This window comes from Halichoerus grypus, chromosome 9 (assembly GCF_964656455.1).
Source record: "Halichoerus grypus chromosome 9, mHalGry1.hap1.1, whole genome shotgun sequence".
In the NCBI taxonomy this organism is placed as follows: domain Eukaryota; kingdom Metazoa; phylum Chordata; class Mammalia; order Carnivora; family Phocidae; genus Halichoerus; species Halichoerus grypus.
The window spans coordinates 49,486,889-49,510,804 of NC_135720.1; the positions used below are offsets into that span (position 1 = coordinate 49,486,889).

Consider the following 23,916-nt stretch of genomic DNA (forward strand, 5'->3'; position numbering starts at 1 on the left):
TTAAAAGATTGCTATAATTTTTTTTTTAAGATGATTTATTTCTTGGGCGCCTGGGTGGCTCAGTCGTTAAGCGTCTGCCTTCGGCTCAGGTCATGATCCCAGGGTCCTGGGATCGAGTCCCACATCGGGCTCCCTGCTTGGCAGGAAGCCTGCTTCTCCCTCTCCCACTCCCCCTGCTTGTGTTCCTACTCTCGCTATCTCTCTCTCTGTCAAATAAATAAATAAAATCTTTAAAAAAAAAAAAAGATTATTTATTTCTTTATTTGACAGAGAAAGACACAGCAAGAGAGGGAACACAAGCAGTGGGAGTGGGAGAGGGAGAAGCAGGCTTCCCACCAAGCAGGGAGCCCGATGCGGAACTCGATCCCAGGACCCTGGGATCATGACCTGAGCCGAAGGCAGGCGCTTACTGAGCCACCCAGGCGCCCCAAAAGATTGCTGTAATTTGACAACTCCATTTCTTTACCTCCTACTCATTTCTCAGCCCACTCAACATTCAGTTCTGACCCCATCATTCCACTATTATGGCTCTTGTAAAGACTTTCAATAAGTTTCATGTAGCTAAAGCCAGTGTATGTTTTTTTGGTGTTCCTTTCACATGCCCTCTTTAAACAGCCATTGTTCTATCGACCATTCCTTCCTTCGTGGAGGATCAAGCTGTCTATCCAAGTCCCCTTGGCTTTTCTTCTACTCCTGTGTTTCTGCCTGCTTGCTTTCCTTTGAAGCTTTACTCTATATTTTCTCTCTAAATGAATGAGTTCCTGCCCACAGGATTACTACAGATTAACTAACAAATTTAAATTTCCAGTTCAGAACTCTCTTAACCTCCAATCTAGATGTCTATTTGGCATTTCTACTTGAATGCTCAAAAGCACCACAAGGTCAATATTTTTCTCTTTGGGGTGGGCGGGAGAGGAGGAGAGAGAAACAGGCTCCACGCCCAGCACGGAACCCAGTGCGGGGCTTGATCTCACAACCCTGAGATCACGACCTGAGCTGCAATCAAGTCAGACATTCAACTGACTGAACCACCCTGGCACCCCATAAGGTCAATGTTTTTAAAACTCAATTCATGATCTCACAGCACACATTTGCCACCAGTCACCCAGTGTACTCATACACACAAACATACATGCCCACACATAGAAGCCCCTGTGGTTCTCTTTTGGTTTTCCTTACTTCAGTGAATAGTACCACCATCTCTCTGTCACTGAGTTACACAAGTCAGAAACATGGGATTTATTTGTAACACCCACCTGATTCCCTTACTGCCCATCCTATGGTTCCCAGTCCATTACCAACCAAGTCCTGTCACTTTTTTGTTTCCTAAATTACCCACATCTCTCCATTGTTTTCTCTACCTCTACCACCACAACCTTAGGCCAAGCTATCATCATCTCACCTGGATGTCTATCCTAGCCTTCTTTCCACCCACAGTAACTTCCACTTCTTTTGCTTGGTAATCAGGGAAAATCCTTACTCTGTTCCTAGTTAATTCCTACTGTTTCTTCTGATTTTTAGCACAAAAAAGCCTTCCTGATTTCCCTGACTAGTAAAAATTCCCAGTTATATTCCCTTTATCATACTTACCCCAGTTATAATTTCATTTTTCTATATGCATTTGATGAATATCTGATTCTCACTCTAGACCGTGTGAGGGAAGAGACTATTTTTTCCTCATAAATACTTGATGAATAAGTAAATAAATGAATTAAATGATTGCCTAGGATATGACTGAGGTATAAAACTCAATAATTAAAACAGAAATGTTTTTATTTAAAAATACAAAATTTTAAAGTTATTTTGGTGGGGATCAGAGGTTTGAATTAGTTTGATTTTCAAATGATGAAGTCTTTGGGAATTAATAGGACAGTAGGACAGTACTCACAAATGGTACTCAGGAGTTTGGAATAATAAAAATTTAAAAAAGCAGGCAATTTTGATGTACATGTTAAGTATGACATTTCTTTCTACAGAACCAAAAACCCAGAAATTGAGTCATAAGAAAGGAAGTACTACTGACACTCTTAGAAGAGTACTCTTAACACAAGCAAAGGTAACTATGCTAAACATACTTAATGTTCAGTGGAAGATCCATTCTTACCTTAGATTTCAGTTAGATAATTGATAACTTTGTGTCTCAATTTTTTTAAATTTTATTATATATTTTTGCATCATTTTATTTACATATCTTTGAGACAACAAGAAATTGCCTAATTTTTTTTAGTTTTTTTTTTGTTGTTGGGATCTAAAAGATTCTTATATGTAAATACAAATATTACAGAGAAAGTGAATATGATAGCCAAAATGTGGATTATGAGGATACAAATACATTAACTGATTACTGGCAAAATCAGAACAATCCAATGACAGCAAAGCTCAAGTAAGTGATTTTTGATCCCACCAAAAATATATCCTTTTTCTTGGTTTATTACTTTTTCATCAAATATAACATTGATTTTTTCAGTTCATTTTACTAAGTAGCAAAGGAAAAAGCAACATTATTTACTACTGAAACTAAAAAATTATAAATATCTTTATTCAAATACTAAAAATATGGTAATACTTAGAAATATATGACTATGTTAAAAAGGGTTTACATTAAACATGTATCCTTAGAAATAGGTGACAGGAATCACTTACATATTGGCTACATTTCATTAATATTAACCACATAAAATATGTTTTAGCATTTCTATTTTAAAACTAAATACTTTTTAAAAACTTTCATTTTTAAATCAGTATTGTTGAATTACAACTTATTTATATTAAAAAATAGGTACAAGTGTGTTGTGAACATAAATCAATACTTGGGGGGAAATGGTTAATGGATCTGGAAATCAGAAAAAAGATTTAAAAAAAATAGATTCTGTTTTTTCTAAACCCATCAAGATGATCTATATTTTCATTCATCTTTCAGATACATGTTGTGCTAGGGTAAAATACAGACCCACAATTTCAAATCTTTTATAAACTTTAGCCAAACTAGTTGCAAATATATTGCCTGCTTATTTGCCATACTTCCAAGAAAGGTCAAGATAAATGTCCATGTGGTGTAAATGTCAACTCTCCGACAAGACTTATTTTCATTATTTGGGGTTTGTAAACTAAAGATCAACATATGGTTTGCTTACAGATTATATCAGATATTTCTACATATACCCAGTTCTGATATCTTGAATTACTAGCATGAAAAGAATGTTAATAAAATACTTACTAGTTTCTTCTTGGGTCTGAAGAGATGGTACTAGTTTATTGTATTACTAAACACATAAAGCAGATTATCTAAGTAGGAATAAGTGATCAAAAGAAAGAAAATGATTGCTTATTTATCTTTTTCTGGCTATGTGTTGTTGGTTTTTTTTTTTTTTCTTAATAGAATCAATTTGCAGCAGTAAATACCCCAAAGAAAGAAACTTCTCAGATTGATGGACCATCTTTAAACAATACTTATGGTTTCAAAGTCAGCATACAAAACTTACAGGAGGCAAAAGCTTTACATGAGGTAATAAAACTGCAACAGTAAGGATACATACACTATTTAACTCTCATGTTTCATTCTGTGGACAAGTATGGACATTTCTTACTGAGGGAGGAATACATTGAATTCTGTACCTGTTAATCTTCATTTCGTTATTAGTTTATATATTTATATAAAATAGAGAAACTTTTATTTTTGGGGTTTTTGTGGGGGTTTTTTTGTTTTTTTTGTGTGTTTTTTTTGAGAAACTTTTAAAGTAGCCATCAGTTACTGAGACTGCTTTTTGGTTTCACAATTTTCACAAATCTTATAGCTGAAATTTGGTTTATAGAGGCTAAAATTAGAAAAGCTTTTATAACTATTCTGTATGTTATTCTGGGATTGTTATTAAGATGTTATATTGTAAATGAGATATTATGTTTTCTATTTGGTTGGTTCAGTGGATCAGTGCTTGCTAATTCATTTGCTACGATTCTGTTGTTCACATAATTTCTATAACCCAGTTACCTTCACAGCACAGAACATATGCCAAAGAGTAGGAAGCCATCTTGTAAAAATGTACATCAATCACAGGATGGACTAAAGAATATGTATGAATGGGTCACTGAAAATTTATCTGTATTAAAGAAAACACAACTCAGAGCATATATCTGACAGGCAGTAAGGCGGAAATTAGAGTATATTTTCATTGTTTATATCTGTGCTATCAGTGTATTCATTGTTTATACCTGTGCTGGCCACCACTAGCAGTGTGGCTATTGAGAATTTAAAATTTGCCTTATCCACCTAGGAAGTGAATTCTAAATTTTATTTAGTTTTACGTAATTTAGATTTAAAAATGGATACTTGACTCCTTTATTAGAAAATTTTTAAGTATGTTTGGAACTTGGGTATTTAAAACTACTTTTTCAGTTGTAAATTTTACGATAATACAGACCAAGTATTTCCGTATAAAAGTTTAGCATCTGCATTGAAATGTACTATAAATGTAAAATGCACACAGATTTTGAAGACTTAATAGGAACAAAGAATGTAAAATATTCCATTACTAATTTTTTATATTGATTACATGTTGAAAGGGTGATATTTTAGATGTATTAAATGAAAACATTTTTAAATTAGCCTATTTTTACTTTTTTTTAATGTAACTACTAGAAAATTTAAAATTACATGTGACTTTCATGATATTTCTATTGAACAGTTGTTTTTACGTCTTTGCCATTAGAGCACAAAATTTGATTTTTTATTTTTGTATTTTTGTTTTCAAGTCAGTTCTGTCTTAAACTGTTCTAAGGACGGATGAGCATAGACTAAGAGAAAAATTCAAATATTGTCCTCATTTTTACCTAAATTTAAACTAAGATTTGTGCTTTTTTAGAGATTGGAACATAGTCTAATTCCCTAATTATTTGAACATTGTTTCATTCAACAGCATTTAGTTCCTCTTCATACCTACTTGGCCCTGTACGATATCCCCTGAAGCCTAGATAAATAAAGTAATAAACTCAGGAATACATACCTTGTGAAGTACACACCCAAAATTAGAAAAAAAAAATGCTGTGATAAAAATATTAAAGCAAATTTGATAGACCTTAGCAAAGGCTTGTTACATTTTATTATCCTTTATTATTTGAAGGATTATTCTCCTTATGCTCTTATTTTATTTCTACATAACCCATTGCAGAATCATGCACCCTCTTGAAGTTAAATCACTTGGAAGGTCTGGTAGGTTACACAGCTTCTTGCCTATGCAGGCCTTCATCTCAACATATACTCCAAACTGCCACCTGGTGGTCACACTGGGAATGAGCCAAAAAAAATCTGCACTATGTATGCTGTTCCTTTTTCTGGGGAGTTGTGTCCATAGCATTTTTTCCTCTCTGTCCCATTATGCTGCGCTAATTTCTCTTTCTTCTGCATATAAATACTCAGTGCAGAAGAGAAGGATTATAATCCTCAACCCCCTTTGTCACCCACCTCTTTCTTAGTCACACTCAGTAAATCTCTCCCCCATCTCTTCATTTCATGTTTGCTTAAAAAAATGCCCCTAAGATCAGTAGTGCATTTTATATCAAGGAATAGAAAGGCAAAATTTGAATGTGCAGTTTGGCCTACTAAATAAACAAATCAATCTCCACAAATCTTTTGACCTGAAATTGTTTTCAGTCTTCTTTATAGTCTGTCCACTTGTTCATCCTTTTCTAACTAAACTGGTTTTTTTGGTTTGGTTTTGTTTGAGTTTAGGGAGAGGTTTTCCAGTTTACATTTTTTTAATTTACCAAATTAATATGTGATTATTGTTAAAAAAAATTAAACCTAAAGAGCATACATTTAAAAGTAGAAATGCTTTCCCTTAGCTCCCCATTTTACTTACTTTGATGTTTTTAATATTTAGAAACAGTATATATTCAAGGAAAGTGGTAGATTTGTGGATATTTGTTTTATTCTTATGCTTTATATATGTACAATTAATGTTCTTTACATTTTAAAAAGTACTTAATTACAAATTTACTAATGAATGCATGCAGTATTACATGTATATGGTAATCATGAATCCAACCTGTGTTTTATTTTTTTTACCCAGAGTTTCTACTTACTTTGTCTTGGTTTTTAAAAAGAGAACTAAGAATTATAGTTCAGAGTTTTTATTAGTGTATAAGTGTAAAAAGCAAAATACTTTTTTTGCATGTATGTTAAAGCGAAAATGTACGTGGGCAAAAATCTAGCTGTTGTGTTGTTGATGCCATATAATTCTTATATTTTTTCAGGAAAAACTATAATTAAAAACTTGCCTAGTACATACAGAAGTAAATTGTAGAGAATTCATAGGAGTTTCAAAATGAAATACATCTTTCTTTTTAGTTTAAACTATAGGTGAAACCATAGTTAACTGGGTAGAAAGTAAAAAGTAACAGACTCTCACTCGAATGTACAACCACTTGGACTAGTCAGTCATTCTCTTTCTCAACAGTTGAGAAACTTGAGAGGCACTGCATGTATTTTAGAGAAATTATTTTAAGTATATATTGTCACTGAGAAATTATAGCACAAGCAGTTTTTCTAAAATAAAAACATGAATTGATTCAATCTAATCTTGGAAGTAAAAATCTTTACTTTTAATCTGCAGATTATTAAATTGACGATTGTGTCCTTTATGGCCATTTTTTTCCATAATTTTACACATAGTTCCTTGGAGTCTTAGTGAAACATTTCTTTCAACATGTCTCAAAAAGTTGTCTAAAATTATCATTTTTATTTCCTTTTATAGATACAAAATCTTACCCTGATCAGTGTGGAATTACATGCTCGAACTAGACGAGACTTAGAACCAGATCCTGAATTTGACCCAATCTGTGCTCTGTTTTACTGCATTTCATCTGACACTCCACTACCAGATACAGACAAAACAGAACTCACAGGTGTAATAGTGATTGATAAAGACAAGACAGTCTCCAGCCAAGGTATTGTTCATTTTTATTAATTTTGTACCTACCCACCCTAGGATGAACCTTTTAATGGGGCAGTTTCCGTGCTGGAGATCTAAACCAAGCAAGTATCAGGAACTCCTTTTTAAAATGTGTGCTGAAGTAAGAGTAGGAAGTAATGTGTATAGCTTTGTCCTGGATTCATTATTCTTACTTGAATTATTGTCCAAAGTCAGAAGCACTTCATAGAAAGCTATTAATAAAATTTCCAATTAACATTTCTAATTTGTTCTGAATACTATTTTATAAAATATTAATTGATAATACTGAATTAAAATGATTATCTCTAGGTTGGGTGGACAATCTTATGTATGCATTGCTGGTATTTTGCTGCTAATAGAGAGTTTTTCTTTGCTTTAAAGAAGTTACTGGTATGAGTTAATGGATTGTAAGAGACTTTTAAGATACATTCCAATTTTATTTATATCTCTTCCTAAATATACACATTTTTGGTTTAGACATTCTTCACAGAGTATACCACATAATAAGTGTTCTGCAGTTGAATAGTAATACGTGAATTCAGTCAACTGAGGAGGAAGTCTTAGCACAGAATGAAAGCATATAGGAATTTGCAGTTTAATCAGTGGTGTGCTTGAGCTGGCTTGTACCAGTTCACAAGCCAATTGTTAAATTTTTGTGAATTTTCTGAACTAGTTGATGTCATATTGGTAGTTTGAAATCAGCCATGGTGGGGAGTCTTTACATTATGGAAATAAGCAAACACTGCAAATCAGGGCTTCCTTTTTTTTTTTCCTTGAGAAGTAGTTGTAAACATTATTTTTTTTAATAAAATGTTTTCTGAGTTCTAAACCAATATTTCCAAAAAGTGTTGGCGTGCAATCTGTTCATAATTATAGGACTATGTGGTACATACTCTTTTGTAATACATAGTTCCTTAAAAATCAACATACCACTGATTAAAATACTCCCTACTAAGCAAAGTTCTTTCCATAGGAAGAGTAAAGACAGAAGCAAAATAATAAAATTTCTTCTTGGGTGACACGTTATTACTTGAGGAATTTGGTGAATGTAGACTTTTCAGGAAAATAATTGAGAAAATGAAATTTGAATTTTCATTTGCATATTAAACTAGAAAACCTTTAAGAAAGTTTTCAAGAAATTGAGTTAATTATTTACTTTGGGGAACACTTAATTTGAAGTATTTCGGTAGCATAATTTCACTCAAAAGTAAGGGATTATATTACTTACACAGTTACATGTAATAAACATTTTGCTTATTTCTTAGATATCAGGTATCAGACCCCATTACTGATTAGATCTGGAATTACAGGACTAGAAGTTACCTATGCACCCGATGAGAAGGCGCTTTTTCAAGAAATTGCAGATATAATAAAGAGGTATTGTTTTGTATTTTCTGATTTTTCTGGTTTTTGTTCAGAGTCCTTTCTTGCTATTGATTAACATGGGCGAAGGTAGGAAAAAGGAAGAGAATCCCTTCCTATGGCCCTTAAAAGTTATCCTTGGAAAGATTTTGCCCTCATCTCCCACAACCGTTTCCATTTCCAGCAGATTAGGGATGCCAAAAGAATATTCTATTCTCAAGATTGAAGGGTCAGTGAAAGAAATATTGGCTTAGCCTCTAGCTTTCCCAGTTGGATTTTTAGCATGATTTTTCTATGGTGGTGAAATAATGGGTACTAAATTTAAATTGTATTATTCATTAAATAGGCTTCTACCTTGGGAGCCAGCCATCATTTCAGTACTTTTTTTTTTTCTTAAATGTTTTCTGAGGTCTAAACCAAGTTTCCAAAAAGCTTTGGCATGCAATTTGTTCATAAATACAGGATTATGTGATGCATACTCATTTGTAATACATGGTTCCTTAAAAATCTCTTTTGATCATTTGATAGTTGGCCTGGATGGTTGATAGTAAAATCTTGTCAAAATTTATGAAAAGGATTTTTTAAAACAAAAGTATTTTAATTTAAAAATAAAGTAATTAAATCTTTTGCATTTTCTCGAGACTGTAACTTTTGATAGCTATGGACCCTCTTATTAAATGCTTCACTTTTCTGTAATGTCCTTTATATGTTATTCTAAACAACCCCCTAAAAGATTATTTCATTCTTTCAGCCCATTTGTTGAGTACCTACTCAGCATAGGCTTTAATAGGATAAACTTTGGAGTCAGCTAGCTCTTTAATTTTTTTTTTAAGAACATGGCTTTTATTGTATGCTTCTATATCTATATTTTAAACATGTATATCTTAATGAATGGAAGATGTTACTTGAAGGACAGGGTTTTAATTTTTATTTTTATTCCAGTTAATTAACATACAGTGTTATATTAGTTTCAGGTGTACCATATAGTGATTCAACACTTCCATACAGCACCTGGTGCTCATTACAGCAAGTGCACCCCTTAATCCCCATCATCTGTTTCACCCATCCCCTCATCTACCTCCCTTCTGGTAACCATCAGTTTGTTCTCTATAGCTAAGAATCTATTTCTTGGTTTGTCTGTCTGTCTCTCTCACCCCCCCCACCCCCCACTGCCCCTTTTCTTGTTTGTTTTGTTTCTTAAAGTCCACATATGAGTGAAATCATATTGTATTTGTCTGTCTCTGAATGATTTATTTCACTTAGCATAATACTCTAGCTCATCCATGTTGTTGCATCTGTATTTTTGTCTTGAGCAAGTACTTATCTCTCTAAGCTTTAGTTTCCTCATTTGTAAAATGGGTAATAGGTAGGAGAGTTAAATGAGGGACACCTGGGTGGCTCATTCGGTTAAGTGACCGACTCTTGATTTCAGCTCAAGTCATGATTTCAGCTCAGGTCATGATCTCAGGGTTGTGAGATTGAGCCCTGCGTTGGGCTCTGCACTGGGTGGGCGTGGAGCCTACTTAAGATCTCTCTCTCCCTCTCGCCCCGCCCCCCCCAAAAAAAAGGTAGAAGAAGGAAGTTAAATGAGATAATGTACATAAAACTCTTAGCCTGGTCAATACATAAATGTTTACTCTGTGTAAGGTATAGTGCTAGGTGCTAAATATAAAAATGAATAAAATATAAATGCATACTTTCAGAGTTTTGCTGTCTTTATTTTTCTATTCTTAATATTTACCACCTCAGATGGCAAACAAAAAGTAGTATGAAGTGATATTTAAAAAGTTAAACCAAATCCATTGTCTTGTCATTCTTCTCTTTCTATATTTCCTTGAACTATTTAATAATACTACATTTTTCCCAGCCTCCCTAACTTAAATATAAGCTTTGATTTCTCCCTTTCTCTCTTCCCTCCATCCATATATTACATTTTATCCATTTAATGTTTTGAATATCCTGTTTTCTCCAGTTTTGTTTTTTCCTTCACCACTAATCCCCTCTACCCAACCTTGTTCTTTCCATAACTTTTAGAAACCAGGTAAATTAGATATAACTCACCAGAATTGAAGAACAAGTCACAAAGATTTTGTTATTGTCACCAAATGTTTTCACAGAAGAAATGAAATCCTTGGGATTTTGAACTTCAGACATGGTTTAACAGCTTTAACAGTTTCTTAAGACAAAATGGCCTGTAGGTCAAAAAATAAATATACATAATAAATCTGAAAAATATTAAAAACAACTACCCAATTCTTCGAAAGGAATAAAATCTATTTAATCAATTAAAAGCACAGAATAACTTTTTTTTTTTCCGGCAGTCATCTCTGAGCAGTAGCAATTTATAAAAGACAACTTTTTAAAAATAAATATATTTTCGGGATGCCTGGATGGCTCAGTCCGTTAAGCGTCTGCCTTTGGCTCGGGTCATGATCCTGGAGTCTGGGATCGAGCCCCGCGTCCAGCTCCTGCTCGGTGGGGAGCCTGCTTCTCCCTCTCCCTCTGCCTGCCGCTGCCCCTGCTTGTGCACGCACACGCTCTCTATCTCTCTCACAGATAAATAAATAAAATATTTTTAAAAATAAAAATAAATATATTTTCAAAACATCAAAAAGTAAGTGTACTTAACCAACTCTATTATAGTCAGGTGCCACAAAACAGCAAGTAGCTGACTGGAATAATAATTCTTGCAGTAATAAGGTGTTTTATGAATCAGAAATTCAGATGAAGAAATCAGAAGAACTGTCTTTATAAGATTTATCAAAGAAGGGCTCTGTAATCATCTGGCATCCTCTTCATGTACCTGTGCTTAGAAATGTATGCAGTAGGAACTCCAGCAATCTTCCAAATTCTTCTCTGAAAATCAAGGCCAACTGTGGCCGCATTGTAATGCCTATTCTGAGTTATTCTTCGTACTAAAGCAGTCAGCTGCATCAGTTCTTTCCTAAGTGTATGGGAATCCTTCAAATCTCCTATTCCTGCTAATCCCTAGAGCCACTTGATATGATATTTCTGCCCCAGTTTCTCAAATATAGACAGTACATAGTTTTTGGGGAGATGCACTTGTCATTCAGATAACTGCCCTGAAAAGAGTTTAACATTGGGGTGCCTGAGTGGCTCAGTCATTAAGCATCTGCCTTCAGCTTGGGTCATGTTCCCGGATTCCTGGGATCGAGCCCCACATCGGGCTCCCTGCTCAGCGGGAGGCCTGCTTCCCCCTCTCACACTCCCCCTGCCTGTGTTCCCTCTCTCGCGGTCTCTCTTTCTGTCAAGTAAATAAATAAAATCTTTAAAAAAAAAGAGAGAGTTTAACCTTAATGGAAGAATTGATGAAATTGCTATCAACAAAGATAATATTAAAATATTAGATGTTATGTTAGAAGACTAATGAGCAGGAAGAGTGTTGGGAGACCTCTCTTTTCTTGAGTGCCCTAGGATCTTTCTGGACTTTTGTTTTGTATTAGTCTACCTTTTTAGCCTCTGATCTCTGAGACTAAGTATTTGCCTCATTGTTGTATATTGCCTTGTTTTCTTTTGCTTCCCCATGCTCCTGTTTTACCCCTGGTCTTTGTCCTAGAATTACCAGCCATGTGGCACTTTCTACCAAGAAAACACTTTTTTATAGGTTGGTGAAAAGATCCATTTGACTGTTCTATTAAATTAATCAATAAGTGATCATTAAATTAAGTGGTTTTCTCAGAAATTTCAACCCTATTTGTATAGAGAAAAACACATGGATAATATATACATTATCTTTTTCTCCTGGCAAGTTTGAGGACTACTCTGTGGTCCATGGTATAATTGTGGATCACAGCAGATTACCAGATGTTGAAATTTATATTATAGAATGTATTTTGATAGGACCCTTAAGGAATAGAGATCATAAAAAGAATGCTGTTGCAAACATTTGAACCTAGTTCTTTTGACATCACCATTTAAACCCTTCAGGATTAAAAGTAAGGAGACTTTTTTGTGACATTTTTATTTTTGTTGACTGAAAACGAAAGCCATTCAACCCCATCATTTTAAGAAAGCAGCTGTGGAAGTATGATAAAATATTAGCAAACTGGTTTTAAAAATAGATCTTGTGATCTGCTTATGATCCATTGTTAGACCACAGCCTTGCAGGGTGGCTGTATATAGCTGACGTCAGTGAATTAGCATAATCCTACGCTACAGACTTCGGGTGATACTTCAGGTGTTAAGTGACACAGTCTGGACAAGCTGCACAGCCCACAGTAGCAATTACAACCAGTGACATAAAACCTAACTTTATAAGTTTTGTTATCTTTCACTCTGCTTTTTGGCTTTTATAAATAAGACAGTAGAGTAATTTGGAGCATCATTGTAGTTTTTGCTCTCAAAGTTTTTGTCGTCAAATTGTGATGATAATTTTCTCTCTTCCTTATACAGTTTTCCCACTGAGGTAAATCTTCAGGTTTATTTTCCCTTATACTATCACCAAACATTTTTCTGTGGTGGTCACCATGAAAGTACTAAGAGGAGCCACAAAGAGGCTATTTCTGAGTTGAATGCACATTGTCAGTTCAGTATTACCAGTGCAACTGTGTGACTGCAATGAGCACGTTTTTCTCCTAGTTTCTAATGCTTAGCTTCCCCACGTTAACTTCACCCCTGTTAATATTTCATCGTTCCATTAAACTGAGTCACCTTCTCTTAAGTTTAGAGGACAAGCTTGTCATTACTGAGGCCTTACTTCACATGAGGACCAAATCATTACTAAAATTGAGTGGGAAAAGGAAGACATTTTCATTTTCTTTCTCAACATTAAAACTGCTTAAGATAGTATAGGTTAGCGAGAAGTGGCAACAAAATGATCTGGGGGCGATTTTTTCAAAACAGTATCCACACATGCCCTCATACATCACCCTGCCCCTACCCACATGATAGTCTCAATCATATGGTCACTCTAATACTTCAGTGGTAATGCCTCTCTCCCACCCCAGGTTTTTTTTCTTGCACCCCAGTTTCTATCAGCTTCTTTCCTAAATTATATCAAATAAATAGTCTTAGTAAAAACTATGATCACTTTACAAAAGTAGCTTCAAATTAGGAACTCTAATCGCCCTATTCCTTCCTATACAGAAATTCTATAGGTACCACTATATCATCTCTTCTCCATCTGAGAGACATAATAGATTTTTTTTTTTTGTACTTTATATCATGAAGAAACCATTCTTTTGATTAAAGGTTCAAATGTGTGGTCCTTGTTTAATTTTTTCATTCCTTTTAGGTATGATCCTGATATTCTGCTGGGATATGAGATTCAGATGCATTCCTGGGGTTACCTCTTACAAAGGGCTGCTGCCTTAAGTGTTGACTTATGTCAGATGATCTCTCGGGTGCCAGGTATGAAGCATTGTGAATATTTTATGGTTCAACAACTGAGCAAATTACAAAATAAAGACAAGATGTTTAAAAAGTACTATTCTAATTTTTAATACTAAATTGTGTAAGTTCTAGATATATCATAACTCTATTATGGACAAATTCAAAAATTAAGAAAAGTAAAAAAAAATACCCCCATCTCACTGCTATATAGGCAGTTGTTTTTTTTCTTTCAGTCATTTTGCATATGTCTATCTAGGTCTCTTTTTATATAGCTTTAATCATACATATATCCCTTTTTTTTGTTATGCTTCCTTCATCTTGCATCTTATAAGTATTTTTCTATATTATGAGATAGTCTTCTTCATAATCATTATGGAACACATAACATTTCTTTGGTTGATGTACCATAATTTTATTTTGTCTGGTTCTGTGTTTTATCCTTTTGGTTATAAGGAAGGAGAAGATGGTAGAGGAACACTAACTATTGATTTTTATTAAGGTATCAGGCTAAAAACTTGCATGAATTTTGAAGGCTGTTTCCCACAAGTGTGATTCTGTTTGAAGGAGGGGAGCAATAATAACAAGTTTATAAAGCACTTTTCAGAATTATGTTTTTCTTAATAACTACAAAATTTTTAATAACTTGGTTTTAAAGTCACAAGTCTGACTAGGACAAAAGAGCATATATTTTGGGTATATTGGTGAAAACTAACCAAGAGAACTCCTGGGAGAGGTTATGACTTCAATACAATGTCTTAAGTGTTAGTAACTTTAAAAGGAAAGGCTGAAGCTAGAAGATTCAAGAACAGTAAGTATTTTGATCTTTGCAAAAAGCTTGGAATAAAAGGCAAAGATAGTTTTTCACTGCACAAATTTTTCATAGCTTCTGTGTCCCTTGAGTGCTAGGAATAGTGGTATATCTCAATTTTTTTAACATTTCATTTGGGATAGGTTTTTGAATATTCAGGAGCAGCAACATGAGTGTTCAGGCTACTCATTAATTATTTTAATTAGCTGTAACAGGTAAGGTATATGACTTCAGATCAGAAAAGTGAATGAGGGGCACCTGGGTGGCTCAGTTGGTTAAGCGGCGGACTCTTGATTTCTGCTCAGGTTATGAACTCGGGGTCCTGAGATCAAGCCCCACGTGAGACTCCTTGCTCAATAGGGAGTCTGCTTGAGGATTCTCTCTCCCTCTCGTCTACCTCTCCCCCCACTTGCGCGAGCACTCTAAGATAAGTTGTTTTTCTTTTTAAGATTTTTATTTATTTATTTGACAGAGACACAGCAAGAGAGGGAACACAAGCAGGGGGAGTGGGAGAGGGAGAAGCAGGCTTCCTGCCAGCAGGGAGCCTGATGCGGGGCTCGATCCCAGGACCCTGGGATCATGGCCTGAGCCGAAGGCAGACGCTTAACGACTAAGCCACCCAGGCGCCCCTAAAATAAGTTTTTTAAAAAAAGAAAAGTGAGTGAGAGCTTTGTCCACTTATTTATTTATTTAAGTAGGTTCCACACCCAACGTGGGGCTTGAACTTACAACCCTGAGCTCAAGAGTCACATGCTCTACCAACTGAGCCAGCTCTGGCCTTTTTAGAACACTGCTGAAACCATTTTTATGAGGCAACATTGTACAATAGAAAGGGAATGGTTAGGGAGGCAGTATAAAGAGCATAGATTCTGGAGAAAGATTACCAGGCTATCCTCACTAGCTATGTGATGTCAAACATGTTACTTAACCTATTTATACTTCACTTTGTTCATCTGTAAAATGAGGGTGATAATAGAACTTCTCTCATAGAGTAATTGTGAAGTGCTTAGGACAGTGCCTAAGAACAGAGTAAACATTATATAAATGTTAAATGAAATAAACTTTCAAACATCATCTCTTTAAAATAAAGAAAGAGGGGGGCGCCTGGGTGGCTCAGTTGTTGAGCATCTGCCTCCAGCTCAGGTCATGATCCCAGGGTCCTGGGATTGAGCCCCACGTCAGGCTCTCTGCTCAGTGGGGAGCTTGCTTCTCCCTCTCCCTCTGCCTGCTGCTCTGCCTACTTGTGCTCTCTCTCTCCCTCTCTCCCCCTCCTTCTTTCTCTCTCTCTGTCAAATAAAATCTTTTAAAAAAATAAAATAAAGAGGGATGAGTGTATGTACATGGTCTCTGAAATTAGGTAACCCTGGTTTACAGTACTGGTTCTGTTACTGTATGACCTGGGCCAAGGTAATAACATTTCTTTTTTTTTTTTCTTAAAGATTTTATTTCAGACAGAGCACGAACGGGGGAGAGGGGCAGAGAGAGAAGGGGAGAGGGGCAGAGAGAGAAGCAGGCTCCCAGCTGAGCAGGGAGCCCAATGCGGGGCTCAATCCCAGGATGCTAGGATCATGACCTGAGCCGAAGGCAGACGCTTAACTGACTGAGCCACCCAGGACCCCCAATAATAACATTTCTGAGTAGAATCTACTACAATACAAAATGAAAATTATACTAGCATTATAAAGTGGCTAGGTTAAAATACTACTGTATGCATCTTAATATTAATTATGCATTTAAAGATTAAAGTTAATGAAGCTCATCAGCCCCCCAAAAAAATAAATAAAGTGGCTAGGTTAAAATAAAAGAAATAATATTAATAAAGTTCTTAGAACATGATAGACATTCAATATATAGTAAATATATATATTATTCCAGATCCTCTTTTTTTTTTTTACATTTTTTTTATTATGTTATGTTAGTCACCATACATTACATCATTAGTTTTTGATGTAGTGTTCCATGATCCATTGTTTGCGTATAACACCCAGTGCTCCATTCAGTACGTGCCCTCTTTAATACCCATCACCAGGCTAACCCCTCCCCCCACACCCCTCCCCTCTAGAACCCTCAGTTTGTTTTTCAGAGTCCATAGTCTCTCATGGTTCGTCTCCCCCTCCGATTCCCCCCCTTCATTTTTCCCTTCCTACTATCTCTCTTTTTTTTTTTAATTAACATTTGTATATACCCAGTGTTATATAAGAGAAACACATTTTAATTTCTATTCTAGGTAAAATCATCACCCAAGAAACTAGACTCAGAACCTTATTCTTCACCTAGTTGTCCATACAAAATTAGCAGAATTTCATTCTGAATATGACCATCATTAATTGATGTCAGCAAATTTTCAGAGAGTTGTTTAGGTTAAAAACTCTACCATATTTTCCAGGAAATGACCAGTGTAAGAATAAACATATCCTAACACCAAAGAAATGCTGTAGTGTTAGGTGTCATAAGAATAGCACCAGAAATTACCAAATTTAAAGTGAAAAGGGTTTATTATTTTTAAAATATGTGTTTATACACATTTTTATTATTTAAAAAATATTTTCAGAGACATTTCACAAAATTCTCTCATAACAGAGGAAAAAAAATTGTTTTAATCAAAATAATGATTATTCATTCTCTAAGCCTAATAAAAAACAGATGATTATATTTCATCTTTAATCTTTCTCTTTAATTTTTATTCTCATTTTTATTTGGCATAATTTGCTTGGAAATTTGGTTTCTGTGAGTCCTGAAGCAATCTATATTCATTTCTGTAGATGACAAAATTGAGAACAGATTTGCACCTGAAAGAGATGAGTATGGATCAGATACAATGAGTGAAATAAATATTGTTGGCCGAATTACCCTAAATCTTTGGAGAATCATGAGAAATGAGGTAACGTGCTTCATCTAAAATTTTATTGGAAATAAGAGATTAGGATGGTATAACTATTTTAGTTATTGTAGAGTGTTAGTATAATCTACTATGTAACTTACGCTTCTTTGTGAATTATTTTTGTTATACCTAAGTAGAGCTACAAAACTAAATACTACATTCTAAAATGCAAAGCTACAGGACTATTTAATGTTATTGATGTGTTTTAATTTTGTTCCATTTGTGTCTATATAGCAATAACTAGAAAAGTCTACAACTATCAAAGTTTTATGTTGTATGTGTCGAATGTTGTATAATTTCATCATTTTTTGCACTTAGTGCTAGATGAATTCAGCTTGGTCTTTCTGATTTATTAAGTAAGAAGAATTTAGTCTACATAGGAAGGAACCAAGGATATTTAAAAACTGGGTCAGACTAAGAAGGTAAATTGGAAAGACAGTACTTGGAAATAGTTAATAGCAGCTTCCAGTTGAGGCTTTGGGGGTCCAGATAAGGATTTTTGGTAGTATAAATTTCAACAAATGATCTTATTTACAATCACTCAGAGAAATAATTCTTTAAAAATGTAAGATATTGGGTTCTTAGACCATATTTGCAGAAGTTGCCTGATTTCTTTTATTAAAATGTAAAAAGATATCTACTGTAAATTGGTCTATTCTCAGATTTTGGACTTTGGATAATATCAGATAAGATGTTTATATTTAAAAGAAAGCTGTATTCTTCAATCGCTTCTCCTATTTGAAACTACTTTCTCATTATATTTCTATTATACACTCATATTCACTATGATCTTTCTTGCTCTTCCACATTTCTATAAAACATATGACTTTGCAAGCATGCCCTCTGCAATTCTTTTGGGCACCAGCACACAGTAATTCTTTCACATAAGGAATTGGGTTCTTTATATAACATTCAGATGTCCTTATTTTTATTTCCTCTCTACACCATGAGTCTAAAGTTATGCTCCCATTTCATCTAATTTGAAAATGTATAATATATGTAACTGCTTGAGGGTAATTTTTATGTTAGTTATGTTTCTTCTTAAAATATTATCAGAGCACAGGGAATCCCCAGTGACTTCAAAATAATTCCTAATGACACAGCATAGGATATGGAAGGTATAGAGATTGTGGTGTATTTAGTTTGTACATTCCATTTTGTATTTCAAATTGCAGTCTCTGATATTGTCTGTGATGAACACGTAAATTGAATATGTAAACACAAAATTAAATTATTGAATCTTAGTTTCATCCCTGAAGATCCAAAAGGCAGCTGTACAATTATCCACTATTAACTTAAAATCACAAATTGGGGGTAAATATTTTTTCAAAGTTTAGAGCTTTCTTTAGTCCTTACTGAAAATTCAGGGTCAAAGGCTTTCTCTAATTCTGGGTTGAATATACAGTATATCTGATCTTTATTTGTAAATATGGGAACAACTGTGAGAAAGTTATGAGTTGGATAACTTACCTGCCCCCCTTCCTAGATGGGCCACTATTTTTTTCTAACCCAAAGTATTCCTGGAAATTTGGAAATTTCCAGGAAATCTTGAATGAACTTTGGGAAGTTCTGTCTTATATCTCAAGTTATTTTGGAACTTTAAGGGTTATGACTTTGGACAGAAACTGGCCCTGAAAATTTTCATATTAGAGATCCTCAAACTATTTTTTCTGATTTAAACAGTTCCAGAGGCTCCTTTTTAATCTTTATTTCTTTTATCTGTATCTCCCTCATGAAACTTAGCAGTTTCTAACTCTATAATTTTTTTTTTTTGGGGGGGGGCGTTTTAAGATTTTATTTATTTATTTGACAGAGAGAGAGAGAGCGAGAGCAGGAACACAAGCAGGGGGGGTGGGAGAGGGAGAAGCAGGCTTCCCGCCGAGCAGGAAGCCCGATGCGGGGTTCGAACCCAGGACCCTGGGATCATGACTTGAGCTGAAGGCAGACGCTTAACGACTGAGCCACCCAGGCGCCCCCTATAATTGTTTTTAATATGCTCTTTATTAAAAATAATTTGTATTCACTATTAAAATGAATGCGGACAAGTATGTAAAATGAGAGTGAAATCCTCTTGTTCTCTCTAGAACATCTCAACTGTTGCACTCCCCCAATACAGTTTACAGTTGAATGAATATCTTTTCTTCTATGCCTTGTTTGGGTTTTTAAAATTTTGTTTATTTATTAATATACTAGTTTTCATTGTCCTGTTTTTTGTTTTTTTGTTTTTTAAGATTTTATTTATTTATTTGTGAGAGAAAGAGCACAGTTGGGGGAAAGGCAGAGGAAGAGGAAAAGCAGGCTCCCCCCCTGAACAGGGAGCCCAGTGTGGAGCTCAGTCCCAGGACCCTGAGATCATGACCTGAGCCGAAGGCAGACGCCCAAGGGACTGAGCCACCCAGGCACCCCTCACTGTCCTTTTTAACATAAAATTACTACTGTTCTCTCTGGACTTTGAATCCTCAGTAACAAACATAGTGCCTCTTAAATAGTGCTCATGACATACTTGTTGACTGCTTAAATAACTCTTCCCCCAGAAGATGGTGTTTAGAATTCTGGGTATCAGCTTAATCCAGGCCTTTGAAGAATTTGCCAAGTACGAAATATTTATTCATTGCCATCTCTGCTGCACAAATTTGAGCTTGGGGTTAGATCAATCAAGTGTATGGTTGGGGGGCACTTGGGTGGCTCAGTCGGTTAAGCATCTGCCTTTGGCTCAGGTCATGATAGCAGGTCCTGGGATGGAGTCCCGCATCGGGCTCCCTGCTCCTCCCTCTTCCTCTGCCCCTCCCCCTTCTTGTGCTCTCTCTCGCTCACTCTCTCTGTCTCTCTCATAATAAATAAAAATCTCTGGGGGAAAAAAAGTATAGCCGGTTCCTCTATTTTCACAGGCAGAGAGCAGATTATATGGTTGCAGGTGTTGGTAGATAGGTGGATGGTCAATGAGAGTCTGTGAAAGTTCTCTTCTGACTGCCTCAGTTTTCTCAGTAAAAAAGCAGTCAGTGTTCTCAACTGAGAATAAGCATAGTGGAGGGACTTTTTGTTATCTAGGAGAATTCGTGAGTGGTTAATTAAGAAAATATAGTATAAAAGCTAGGACAAATGGACAGCCCATTTGTGATTTGCATCAGAAAAAGCGATAACCTGCCAGCTCTGTTCAAATTCACAAATGTAAGTGTAAGTAACAGAGGGTTAGATTCAACCACAACTCACAGGCAAAGGGTTATAGCTTTGTGAAAAAATAATCAGTCAATTACAGAGCAGGAGAGAGGCAAAGAAAGAAATGGTATGTGCAAGGTTGTGATTACAATTGTGCAATTTGAGCTAGATAAGGGAGGTTGGGGTACTAGAGGGAGTAAACTACAAGGATGGGAGATGGTGTTCAGAGAATAGGATGCATGAGATTATGGAGGGGGTAATTATTGATGGTAATAGAACTTGGAGTATGATCATGGGAGTGGGTGGCTAAGGTGGGACGGAGGCAGTGACATGTGAATTTGCCTCAGACCTAGCTCTCTGGTAGCAGTGTGGAAGAGAACAAGATTAGAGGTGAGGAAACCAGTGACAAGATTATTGGGGTAGCTCAAATGAAAGTTGGCAGTTGTATAAGGATTCAAAAAACAATTTAGAGGATAAATCCACAAGAATTAGATGTACAAAAAGATGAAGAGGAGGTGTCAAGAATAATTATCCAGGGTTCTGGCATAGATGGTTTAAGATCACAGTTAGGTGAAAAAATACAGGGCATGAGGTATCAGATAACCAGGTGAAGATAGGAAAGTCCCAAATATGTAAATAGGAATGTAAATAGGGGGATGCCTGGGTGGCTCAGTTGGTTAAGTGGCTGCCTTTGGCTCAGGTCCTGCAGGATCCAGCCCCAAGTCCATCTCCCTGCTTAGCAGGGAGTCTGCTTCTCCCTCAGCCTCTGCCCCTGCTTGTGTTCTCTCTCACTCTCTCAAATAAATAAAATCTTGAAAAAAAAAAAAGGGAATGTAAATAGGAAAGTCCCAAATATTAGGTAGAGGTCTAGATTAGAGATAGAGCCCTGGAAGTCACATGAGAGTGGATGAACTCACCGAGAAGGGAATGGAGAGAGTGATCAGGATTGAGCCAAAAGACATTTTTGTGAACGAAAACATTTTGAGGAGTAGACAGAGGAATCAAATCCTAAGAAGCAGTCTAAGACGAAGAACCAGAAGAGAACACTCCCAAGAGAGCCACTATGAAAGTCGGATGTTTCCACACAAGCATGTAAACCTCCCATTATCTCAGTTTGGCAACATCAGAATCTGTTTCTTATATTCCCTATTACAGTTTTAGTTTGTCAATAAGCATGTCAGGTGCTTTTAAATAAGACAATGTGATGGGCATTAAAGATTATATAGAAGTAGAATAATGTACTTGCTCCCATTCATATATTGTTTTATCATTTTAAAGCACTTTTACAGACTTAGTCACTTTTAAATTTTGATACAAACATAAATAAGACAACAGAGTAGTGAGGTACTATTCCAAATAGAGAAAACTGAAGTTCACAGAGATTTAGTGACTTGTTGAAAGCCTCATTAGCTAGTAAGGGGTCAAGACTCAGACTCATGGGGCCCCTGGGTGGCTCAGTCGGTTAAGTGTCTGCCTTCGGCTCAGGTCATAATCCCAGCCTGCTTCTCCCTCTCCCTGCCACTCCCCCTGCTTGTACACTCTCTGTCAAATAAAAATAAAAAAAGACTCGGACTCATTGTAGGCATGCTATTTTCAGAGAGCTTAGTGTATATTTTATTTTCAATATAAATATGTATAAAATAAATAAATAAAATATATATACTAAGCTCTCTGAAGACAGCTTTCCAGTGTCCTAGAAATTTTTTTTTTTAAGATTTTATTTATTTATTTGACAGACAGCACAAGTGGGGGGGAGTGGCAGGCAGAGGGAGAGGGAGAAGCAGACTCCCCACTGAGCAGGGAGCCCAATGCGGGACTCGATCCGAGGACCCTGGCATCATGACCTGAGCTGAAGGCAGATGCTTAACTGAGCCACCCAGGCACCCTGTCCTAGAAATTTCTTATATCTTCATATAGGTGGTGGTTACTTGGTTGTATATATACATAAAAATTTATGAGTTCTTCACCTTAAATTTTTGTACATTTCTTTAATAAAGTATGTGTCAATCAAAAAACTTTTTTTAACTTAAGACTCAGGTAATGAGGGGGGCGCCTGGGTGGCTCAGTTGGTTAAGAGACTGCCTTCGGCTCAGGTCATGATCCTGGAGTCCCTGGATCGAGTCCCGCATCGGGCTCCCTGCTTGGCGGGGAGTCTGCTTCTCCCAACCCTCCCCCGTCTCATGTGCTCTCTCTCTCTCTCTCATTCTCTCTCTCTCAAATAAATAAATAAATAAAATCTTTAAAGAAAAAAAAGAAAGACTCAGGTAATGAGGAATAACTGAGGGAATAAGGTGATGGAAGATAGGGCACAGGTACTTATGATCTCCTTCCATTTTTCTTTATTTCATCTTTATTTTCTTTGTTCCCCTGCACTAATTCTGACTGCCTCTCCTAGGTCTGAGTAAGTTTATTTCTGAAGTAATTAACTATTGTGTTTTGCACATTAACTACAGCTGTGAATGGAAAAGTGTAACCATACCTCTATCAGACCATTCCTTTATCAATAAATAAATGTACAAGCATTGTAACTCTTCATATCAATTCTGACTTTGATCTACATAGTACATTTATCTAATGTTTAACTTATTTAGATTTCCCCCAAAAACAAGTAACTCCTACTTCATATTTCTGAATCCATACTTCAACTTCTAGAGTAAATCACTTTCTAAAGATTGGAACATTCTGAAGATAGATCATCTTAATTTTAGAGTTCATGTTTCCTTCCTTTAGTTTTACTCACAGCTGGGATTGTAGCTAAGTATATTTATGCTCCTGTGACACCAAGAAGACTCAAAGTAGAGTGGGTGTCATAAGGTTATAATATTTGTTTAGTCTTAATCCAATTTGTGAAATTGTTCTATTTGAAATAAAATCAACCCAGAACATAGATCTGCCATCTGTCTCAGGTATTGGGAACCAATTTCTTAAGATTTTAAGTTTAATTTGAGTCACAAAATCTGCTAATTAATCCTCATAGGTCAACTTATGTGGCAAGTTTCAAAATTTTCCCTAATGAGAGAGCTACAGGACAATAAGGTGACCTTTTCTGTAGAGGTTTTTTGATTGCTTATGTTACTGAAGACGTATACTACAGCAAAAGTTTAAATTTGGTCTAAAGTGCTATACTCTGTATTAGGTAATTATGTAACTACCAGAGATCAGATGTTTGGCTCCATTTTCTGTAACACTAAATGGGAATTAAAAAAAAAAAAACAACAACCAAATGAAAATATTCGTTAGCAAGTAGAAGAGTCACTCAAATACAGGGATTTGATAATAAAATGAGTTATGTTTGAGAGAAGTACTCCAGGCCAGTAGTGATTGTTGGAAAAAATGGTGATTTACTTCCAAGATAATGGGTTAGTACCTGCTTTATACTGGTGACCCTAGAATAGGCTTGTTCCAAAGTT

General features: G+C 35.6%; 1 protein-coding gene across 5 annotated transcripts in view; it reads left to right on the forward strand.

Moving 5' to 3' along the window:
• REV3L (REV3 like, DNA directed polymerase zeta catalytic subunit) overlaps positions 1-23,916 on the forward strand; it is a 179,791-nt gene that overhangs the window by 106,367 nt on the left and 49,508 nt on the right. For 4 of the 5 annotated variants that reach the window (XR_013441149.1, XM_078054859.1, XM_036105337.2 and 1 more), the window contains 6 exons: positions 1,977-2,056; positions 3,380-3,505; positions 6,750-6,942; positions 8,213-8,324; positions 13,564-13,679; positions 17,232-17,350. Coding sequence is in view for 4 of the 5 variants with exons in the window: in XM_078054859.1 (XP_077910985.1) it covers positions 1,977-2,056; positions 3,380-3,505; positions 6,750-6,942; positions 8,213-8,324; positions 13,564-13,679; positions 17,232-17,350 (746 nt within the window). In the remaining variant the exon portion in view is untranslated. The remainder of the gene's footprint in view (positions 1-1,976; positions 2,057-3,379; positions 3,506-6,749; positions 6,943-8,212; positions 8,325-13,563; positions 13,680-17,231; positions 17,351-23,916) is intronic. The other variant, XM_078054860.1, reaches the window with a different exon arrangement.